The sequence below is a fragment of the Microtus ochrogaster genome, chromosome 10 (assembly GCF_000317375.1).
Source record: "Microtus ochrogaster isolate Prairie Vole_2 chromosome 10, MicOch1.0, whole genome shotgun sequence".
NCBI classification, from domain to species: Eukaryota; Metazoa; Chordata; class Mammalia; order Rodentia; family Cricetidae; genus Microtus; species Microtus ochrogaster.
In genome coordinates, this window is record NC_022016.1 from 81,984,070 (window position 1) to 81,993,784 (window position 9,715).

The window sequence follows — 9,715 nt, forward strand, 5'->3', positions numbered from 1 at the left end:
GGAGGTTAGCCGAGTGGTGTCTAGCATTGCAGAGCGCGGTTCTAGGAACATTTACTGCTGAGTAAGCTGAAATGGGGCGGCTGCTGCAGATAGGCTCAGTGCATGTAGACTAGTGTGAGCTGCAAATGTCCAGCTGCTGCTGCAGCAAAACAGGTTCAACCTAGAAAGTGTTGCCTGCTTGTCATCGGGTCAGGGGCTGCTGTGGGGCTGGAGGTGGCTGCTGTGCTTCCTCTCAAGCCCTGTGTCAAGAGTCCCATGGGAAGGCAGCACAGGACAGGGTTCAGTGCCCTGGTGACATTGCTTTCCTTGCTCATCTTTATTGAGGTGGCCTTTCTTTGGGGGGAGTGCTGTTGCCCAGGCTTGGGAACACAGGCACGTGGGGAACCTGTCACTTCCGTGTTAGTGATTGGAGCCCTTTCTGGAAAGCTGCTGGAAGGAAGCTAAGCCTAGAATGACTCTCCCAGCTCTTGCAGGAGGCTCTGTGGCTCAGTGGTGACCGAGTGTTTGTGTTCTCTCTAGTCGCCTGTGGTGAAGGAGATTCTGAAGGAGCAAGAGAGCAGGAAGGGGCTCATAGCTGCCATCTGTGCAGGTGAGTGCGTGCGGGTGTGGAGAGGGAGCTCCGAGGGGAAGCCTGACCCCACACAGCTGGCCTTGAGTGCCGCAGGGTCACAACATTGCAGCTGAGCGAGATTGTTTCTGTCTCTCTGTGCTCTGGGCCTCTGTTCTGGGAAACTCACCGTTTTCCCTGTTTGCTGACCTGGAGGACAAGACCTCTGGAATCCAGCAAACCGCTTGTTCCAGCAGAGCCTGTGTCAGCAATTCGGCTTGCCAGGAGAGTCAGCACGAATCTGTGTGGCCTGAACACCACAGCTTCGGCGGGGCTCTCCTGCCTCCGGCTTGCTGAGTCTTTGTTTGAGTGCTCTTGAACACCCGTGGCTTCAAATAAGGTCTTCTTGGGTTTCAGACGTGTCCTGAGCCATGAACCGTAATCACTTGCTTTTCTGAAAACCCGTTCCTGCTGCCCTAATATCAGATGATGTTCTGGCCTCTGGGTCAGTGCGACTTTGCCAGTGTCTGCCTGTTGGGTGTCTTTTCCGTGTGTCACAGAACAAGTGAACCCGTGACTAAAGGGTGGATGGTTTTGTTTAGGGACAGAGTCAATCGTGCAGGAGCCTCTGCACCTGTTCTGTCCACTTCTTACTGGAATGACATCAGCCTCTCGTGGCCATCCTTCAGGCAAGGCATCATGCTGTAGTCTCCTGTTGTAAGTTTTTCCAGTTCTGGGCTGGTCGTGGAGACCGTGCCTGTAATCCTAGCACAGGGGATCTAGAAGTAGGTTCATGAGTTCAAGACCACCCTGAGCTACATAGTGGAGCCTCTCTTCAAAGAAGAAAAGAAAGGGGGAAGCATAATTGGGGGACGTTCTAAATGTTCCCACTTTGGGGCCAGTAGAGTAGCTCAGGTGTAGACTGTGTGCCTTGCATGTGTGGGGCTCTGGGTTCCATTCCCAGCACCAAAGACAGACAGGCAGAACCATTCTTAATCTCTGATGTGATGCAGCAATGGGCATCATTGTGTAGAAGTTCAGAGGCCCCTACACTGTGTGCTCGAGCCGTTACAGAGCCAGTGGGACTCTGCCCTGGGCACCTTGTCCTGGCTCCTACGCTTTGATTCCCTGCCGTGCTGAGGCCCAGGGGTGTTGTTGGTTGATGGTCCTGCGATCCCTGCAGCCTTGACCTGTCCTGGGGCAGGGAGTCACAGGTGGGCTGGTGTTCTTCACTGATCTGCGACTTTGGCCTCCTTAGGGTTTCCCTGGCTTTGTTCCCTGCGATTTGACTGAAGCTAAAGTGTGGTGTCATCTTGTTTTTCTGTGTCACTGAGTAGAACATGATCAGCCTTAGCTGGGTCACCACTTGTGCTGAGGCAAGCTGAATGAGGCCTTCCTGTGGACCAGATGGTTACTGAAAAGGAAACAGTGCTAGCAGTGTGCTCACCGCATTGGCTGTCCTGGGTCACAGCCTGAATAGTGAGCAGAGAGAACAGGAGTAGCTGGGCCAGGGAATGAAGCAGAGGCCAGGCCGGCTGGTGATTCGGTCAGGAATCGGTACCGTGTTTGAACTCCACAAACACAGTTGTTTTGTTAGCCTTGCCCTTGATGATGCTGAGTAAAAGAAGAAGTCACCGGCAGGGAGGCTTTCCTGGAAGGAAATACAGGAGCTTTTCTTTGAGTAAAGGAGAAAAGGAAGCTTGCAGGTGGAGGAGTCCTGTCAGTGTAAGAATAGTTCAGGGTACCCAAGGAGCTCCCGCTGGCTGGCTGTTCTTTTTCGAATGTCCACCAGGTGGCGCTATAGGAAGAGGCATTCCCAGAGCTAACTCTTGGTACGTCCTTTATCAGTCTCGGATGATGGCAGTAGTAATAAGTCTGTCTTGTCTTAATTTTCAAATTTGAGCTTACCATGATGAAGGCATGCCCCATATCTTGGCCCTGTTGCATGAAGCAACAGTGTCACTACCACCAGGGGAGCAGCCTTGAGACACATCCTGAGACCTGACTGGTCTAGCCATGCTCTTCCCTCAAGGTGGGCGGCTGAAGCTTGCTGCCAAGTGGAGGGTGACGTAGGATTCTCTGTTCAGGTCTTAGCTAGTAAGGATCTGAGAGGTACACATGAATCCCCTCACATAAAAGCGGATGGTGACTGGACATGGAGGGGGCACACCGTTAGTCCCAGATCCTCGGAAGCAGAGGCAGGCAGATCTCTGAGTTTTGAGTTTGAGCCAGCCTGGTCTACATGGTGAGTTCTGGCCAGCCAGGGCTACAAAGGGAGACTTTTGTCTTAAAAAATATTGAGTGGTAATTATTCCATTTTTCTAGACTTTGGAAATTTTCTGTCCTCCACAGCTGTCTTGTGTAGAGAAGACATGAGCTGGAGAAGGGCATGTATGTGATGCTTATACTCAAGAGGTTACTCTGGGCTTGGTCTGAATCTGAGGCCTGGACAGTGGCTCTTTGTGCCGGTTTCTGCTGTGGCAACTGTAGTGCTTGGCTGTGGGTCTAGAGCTCTTGTTCTGCAGGAGTCAGGGCTGAGGGAGCTGGAGAGTCAGTCAGCGGCCGAGTAAGAGCTCACTGATGGGTGAGGTTAGGTGTTGATTTTGTCTGTTTGTGATGAGGCTTAGAGGGGACAGACAGAACAAACTTTAGGTTTTAAGAGGGTGGTGGCAGGCGAGGGTTGTTTTTCAGTCTCTGTTGCAGACTCTTAGGCACAGTGTCTGCTGTGAGCATCAGTGAAACTGGCCGTTTTCAGTGAGTACTCGGGGCTCATGGTAAGAGGCGGGGCCTCCCTCAGGTATCATGGACCGACAGTGTGCGTGGTTTCAGAAGGACCCTGTGTCTCAGATGTCAGTCCAGGAATCTCCTGCAGAGTACACGTTGGCCTCCATCTTGGCCCTGCCAGCTGGTGCGTGTCTGGTTGAGTGGCCTAACTTATACTTCGAGTGCATAAGAGCAGCTGTGAAACAGCAGCAAGTGTGCATGTTTTCACCCGATGTCTCTGCCACAAAACTCTTTGCTTCAGAAAGAGTCAGGCAGGAGCTGGAAGGACAGACAGCAGTCAACAGACAGGCATGGTGGCCCACAACCACATGCACCTCCAGTTCCAGGGGAGCCAACCGTGCATGACATACTGCAGGCAAAACACCATGCATGCAAAGATTGCAAAGGAAAAAAGGAGGACGGCAGAAAGTTTATTCAGCGGGGCAGCCCCTCCCCTCTGCACTCGGGAACATTGATCCCTGCTCCTGGGGGTCGTTTGTCTCTGCTCTGCCACACTGAGGGACGTTTACAGCTGTTGAAGCATTTGGAAGTTGTGCACCTCGGCAGATGTGCTGAGCACAGGCTCACCACGGCCACGCCCTCGCGTGTGTGTTTGAACAGTGTTGTTCAGAGTCATAACTCTATAGTCCTGATTGGCCTGGGACTCACAGATCCTCCTGCCTCTGCTTCCCGAGCCCTGGGATTCAGTGTGTGCGCCACCATGCCCAGCAGTGTTGCGGGTTTAAAGCCCGGGTTTTCTGTTTGCATACTCATCTTCTTTTTGTCTCCTAGGTCCTACAGCTCTGCTGGCTCATGAAATTGGTTTTGGAAGCAAGGTCACAACACACCCAGGGGCTAAGGACAAAATGCTGAACGGAAGTAAGTGTGCCCCTACTTCCCACGGGAAGATCTGGGGGAGAGCGCTGTGACGCCCAGCTGCTCAGGAGCTCCCTGCCTGTGCACTGCTTTCCCTTCCCTCCGTGTGCTTCTCGGCTGGGGCAGGGCGCGTGCCAGTCTGTGTGGAGGCACCAGATCCCTGACTGTCAAATGGGAAGGAGTTTGAAATGCCAGTTTAATTTTTATTTTTACTGAATGTCTTAACAGCCACCCAAGAGTGTTGTAGGTAAGCCGCTTGGCCCATTTGCTCTAGCTTTTTAGTGGCTAACTCTTACATATTAATTTAACCCATCTCCATTAATCTGTGCATTGCCATGAGGTCATGGCCTTCTAGCAAAGTTTCAGCACATCTGTCTCTGTCAGGGGATACATGGCGTCTCTCTGACTCCACCTCTTTTCTCCCAGCGTTCAGCTTAGCCCCACCCCAGCTCTGTTCCCCTATAGCAGAGCTATAGGCCCCAAACAGTTTCTTTATTAACCAATGATATTCACAGCATACAGAGGGGAATCCCACATCACAAGGGTAGAATTTAAACCCTGATGATAGTTTCAACAAATGTCCTTTTACCACAGTGCAACAGACCCTCAGGGGACGTCCTAAGTGGCAGACTAGCTTCTTTGGTGACATGTTTCTTTATTTAATTCTTGTTTTGTTTTTCAAGACAGGGTTTCTCTGTGTACCCTGGCTGTTCTGGAACTCACTCTGTAGACCAGGCTGGCCTCAAACTCACAGAGATCCACCTGCCTCTGCCTCCGGAGTGCTGGGATTAAAGATGTGAGCTACCATACCTGGCTGAATTTTATTAAATTTATAAAAGCAATTTCTCTTCATGAGGAAACTTGCAGACAGGCGGGTTAAGTGAGGTTAGCTCCTCCCCCTCCACTGGTTGGACAGCTCAGCTGTCTCATGAGCTCTGGGTCTACCCTCTATCTTTTTAGTATTCTTACTCAGGTGAGGTCCTAGTAGACCCTTCTGCTGCCTGCTTTGGGTTTGAGATGGGGTTTCACTATGTTGCATAGAAAGACTTTGGGCTCACACCATCCTCCTGCCTCACCTCAAGTAGCTGGAGGGCAGTGTGTGCCCTTGTCAGGCAGCACTTGCTTCTCCTCTTAGCCTTGCCTTCTCCTTAGTCATCTTGCCCAGATTGGCACTGGGATTTGCTGTATCTTGTTTCTTTGGCTCATGGGTCTTGACTGGTTTCTGCTTCTTTGCCTGTGTGAACCATGCTGTCAAGAAACTTTTTTTGTTTATTTGTTTTTTTGAGACATGGTTTCTCTGTGTAACAGCACTGACTGTCCTGAAACTCATTCTGTAGACCAGGCTGGCCTCAAACTCACAGGAATCCACCTGCCTCTGCCTCCCGAGTGCTGGATTTAAAGGCTGCACCAACCCCTGGCGAGGCTTCCTCTCTAAAATGACTGTAGCTCTCGTCAAGGTGACATAAACACTGACTAGTGCAACTGTCCCCTTGTCAGCTTAACATCGACACACAGGTTATTAAGCCATAACCTTCCCTGTCCGTCCCCAATATCTCATATTAATGCCAGCATCACAATGGGTGTCATTCCAAGCTGATTGGTTTTGATTCGCTGAGACCGGGTTTCTTTGTATGTCAGGCCACCTGTGCCTTCCAGGTGCTGGGATTAAAGGCAAGTGCCTGGCACGTTCCAATTCTAGTCCCGCAGCTGGGCCCTCCCGCTTCAATCATCATTCAAGATGTTCCACAGCTGTAGCACTCAACCTGCCGGTCGAGACCTAAGACCATCGGCAGGTGCAGATATTTACATTATAATTCATAATAGTAGCAAAATTACAGTTATGAAGTAGGAACAAAAACATAGTTGGGGTCAGCACAACATGAGGAACTGTATTAAAGGGTCTCAGCGTTAGGAAAGTCGAGAGCCACTGCTCTACAACCTTGCCTACAGGCCAGTCTAATGGAGGCATTTTCTCAGTTGAGAGCTGCTCTTCCCGAATGTCTCTAGCTGGTGTCCAGTTGACATAAAATAGAGGGTTGCTCTTGGGCCTCACTAGTGTGTTGCCAAGTGCTGCTGTGTTTCCCTCAGTTACCAGGAGACTGTCAGGAGAACTGCGTGGAAGTCGCCGTGGCTCCTGGTGTTGTAAATACGGGAGCTGGGTTTGTGTGGAGCTGATGAAATGAGGTCAGCGCGGAACGGTGGAGGCTGAGCCTGGGCGGTGTGTGGCCGGCACACTGTGTTTGGGGACAGTGCAGTAGGGCTGTCCCACGTCACCTGAGCTGTGGCTCTTGCGTGTTTTCTGCTGCTGCTGAAAGACAGGCTGAGAACTCATCGTAGGGTCCCTGAATTTACACAGTGCCCCAGTTTCCCTGGGGCCTGCAGTTCCATGGCAGGCCAGGTAGCATCCTGCTGCCCAGGCCGGAACACCGAGGCTCAAAGGCCAGGTGACCCTCGTTTGTCCCCCTTCTCTCCCCTTTCTTCCCCTCCCCTCCCTTTCTCTATCCTTCCTTCCTCTCCCCTTTCTGTAGTGCAAGGCTCCCCTGCCCTTTTGTCATTGCTAAGCATGCAGTCAGTAAGTCCTGTTTTAGGACACTGACCCTTGTGACCCTTGAAATCATTCTGGAAGGGCTGTAGCCGTCCTGCATCTGACTGTTCTGGGCATTTGACAAACCTGTGAGTCCTGGACCCCAGAGCCACTGTGCCCAGGGCTGGCTGCTATTTCTTAGAGGATCGGGGTTCTCTGGCCTTCAGGTCTCTATGATAACTGCCCCACACTGGTGTTCCCCAGTGTGAGCGACTTTCTGCTTGTCTTCGTGTTTATACACACAGACGGCAGCCTTTGGTCTCTGCCTCATGTTCTGCCTCTCCACTTGCCTTCTTTCTGAAGAGATTTCTTAAAGCCTGCAAATTTACCCTAAACTCACAAGTCCCAGCTGGCCTCATTTTCCCGGCTCCGCAGCAGCCGTGGCTGCAGCAGTACACTTTTTGAGGCTGTTCCTCGCTGTGGCCACTAGATGGCGGCCGTTGACAAGTACCAACCCTGGCTGAGCCCTTAAAAGTGCCTCGCTAGGCCGTCCTGACATGGTGTAGCTGTCAGAGCAGGGCTGGGAAAACCGAAACTTCCCTTCAAGTGATGGTCCCTGCTTCCTTTACTGTCTGTAAATGGGAAGCTTCTGCTACGCTCCGCCTGCTTACTTAAGCGGATGGGCTGAGTTTGGAGTGGGGTAGGAAAGCACTCCTCCTGAGGGCTCTCGGTGAACCCCGAATGCCCTGAGCTCTTCATTCTAGGCAGAAACAGTAGGCATGAAGCAATGCCCAAGCATCTCATGCTGGTGCTGTGCTGGTGGTTAGCTGGGTGTGGAGGTCCAGGATCAGCGCCTGTGCGCCTGCGCCTCACCATCAGCTGTGCGCCTGCGCACTTGATCCTTCGCAGGAGCCCTTGCCCTGGAGGCCTCCTGCACTCTGCTGCTTTTGAAAGTCCCCACTTCATCGCCTCCCCTAAAGGTTCTGTCCCAGACTTTCCCTTGTGCTGACACCGCAGACCCGATAGCCTAGGCACAGGGTCTCCATGGGTGCCTGAGAGTGGGGTCCTCTGCACTGTGCACGCTGGTCAGCACCACCAGGAGCAGTGTTGGTTTAGAGCCCTTCGGCGGTGGGGCTGAGTCAAGGAACTTTCACCCTGGCCTGAAACCTGCGTCTGTGCCGTGTGCTCTGGTCAGAACAGAAGAGGCCCCAAGCGCTTTGAACAGCAGATGTTAAACAAAAGGACAAAGTTGCTAGCTGGTGCTGGAGGGGGTGCGGAGCTGCTGTGACAGGCAGACCCCAGCTGTGGAGGTCAGCAGGCTTGCTCCAGGCCCACACAAGGGCGGCCGGGTGATGGGAACACACCTAGGCCCACGGACAGGAAGCTCTGGGTTGTAGGTGAGGGCTAGATGAGTAAGGACGGCCTGGAGGGGAGCTGTGTCACGTGGAGCAGAGACAGAATGGGGAGGAGAGCTGGGGGGTCCCAGTGGGGGTACCCCACAGTATCTTAGTTGCTTAGAGTAGCAGGTGGCAAGCAGAGGAAGAGAGCCTGGCTGCTGATGTCTGCCTCCCAGCTGCAGTCTTGTGTGGTCTGAGGCCGCAGAGGATGGGGGCTCTTCCTGTGGATCAGCCAGTTTGTGTTCTCATGGCGGCCAAGGCCCTGCTTCTGTCCCAGCACCCCTGGCCTGATGCTGAGTCCCTGTGGCAAAGTGGGAAGTGGGGAAGTTCATCTCTGGTTCCCCTCAGAGCTGTCTCTCCCGCTTATGTGCCTTACTGCCTTCCACTCCGCCCTGCAGTGACTTTACTGTCTTCTGCAGAGCTTGTGATAGCCTGCAGGCCTTAGGAGACAGCTGCTGCGCACGGGAAGACCAGACATGGCAGCCCCAGTGAGTGGATGGGCGTGCTGTCTAGCTAACATAACCTACAGCAACCTTATCTGTTCCCTGTAGGTCACTACAACTACTCAGAGAGCCGCGTGGAAAGGGATGGCCTGATCCTCACCAGCCGAGGGCCGGGGACTAGCTTCGAGTTCGCACTGGCCATTGTGGAGGCGCTCAGCGGCAAGGAGGTGGCTGACCAAGTGAAGGCACCGCTTATTCTCAAAGACTAGAGCCCAAGCCCTGGACCCCAAGGTCGAGGCAGACCATTGGAAGCCAGTGCCTATCCTCGGCCCATACTGTGTCCAGAAGCCAGTGAGCCTCGGGAACTAGCGTGTGACGTAGCCACCACATGGGGATCCCACCCCGAAGCCTAGGTCTGTACATTTCTGAATGTTCCTAGTAGAATAAACAGTTTAGCGACTCCTGGCGGCTGCTTTGTGTCTGGCTTTTGTGCTATTACTGGATTCATTTGCAGGTGGATGCTGTTGGTACAGCCACAGAAGGAGCCGCCAAGCCCCTTCCCCAGCTGGGAGTGATGCCCGGGTAAGCCCCATGAGGCAGGGTTTCTCCCATCCCGGGAGCTCGTCCCTCAATGCTGTTAAGTGTCAGCAGAGGTGGGGATTCCCGGGGCTCCTGCATCCCCTCCTCTAGGGTGAGGTGAGAGCACCCATGCATTCCTAGGTATCACTCAGCTCCCACTCAGGAGGAAAACATGCTGAGGATGGGCCTCATCTGCAGTGACCACACAGCCCAGGCTAGACCAGTAGAGGGCAGCTCAGTTTGGGTTCTCGAGGTCTCCTGGGGTGGCCAAGAAAAAAAACCAAGAGGGCGTGCTGACAGCCATCCTGTCACTAAAGAACACACCTGCCGTTCTCGAGATGCACTTGGACAGCTCCTGCTCTGGAAAGCAAGGCTGGAAACTGTACTGTTGTTTTGTTTCAAGATAGGGCCTCTCTGTGCAGTCCTGGCTGTTCTGGAACTAGCTCTGTAGACCAGGCTGGCCTTGAACTCCCAGGGATCCACCTGCCTCTGCCTCCCGAGCGCTGGGAGCACGTGAATGTTTTGATAACCACTAGGACAGGTAACAGAGAATTGCTGAAGGAGAAACAGGAGGTTTCCTTTACGT

General features: G+C 53.1%; 1 protein-coding gene across 1 annotated transcript in view; it reads left to right on the forward strand.

Annotated features, from left to right (window-relative positions):
• Positions 1 to 9,015, forward strand: part of Park7 (Parkinsonism associated deglycase) — a 15,978-nt gene extending 6,963 nt beyond the window's left edge. Inside the window, exons 5-7 of the mRNA XM_005353673.2 lie at positions 520 to 589; positions 4,103 to 4,189; positions 8,659 to 9,015. Of these exons, the coding sequence (XP_005353730.1) occupies positions 520 to 589; positions 4,103 to 4,189; positions 8,659 to 8,819 (318 nt within the window). The 3' untranslated portion in view covers positions 8,820 to 9,015. The remainder of the gene's footprint in view (positions 1 to 519; positions 590 to 4,102; positions 4,190 to 8,658) is intronic.
• The last annotated feature ends 700 nt before the right edge of the window (positions 9,016 to 9,715 follow it).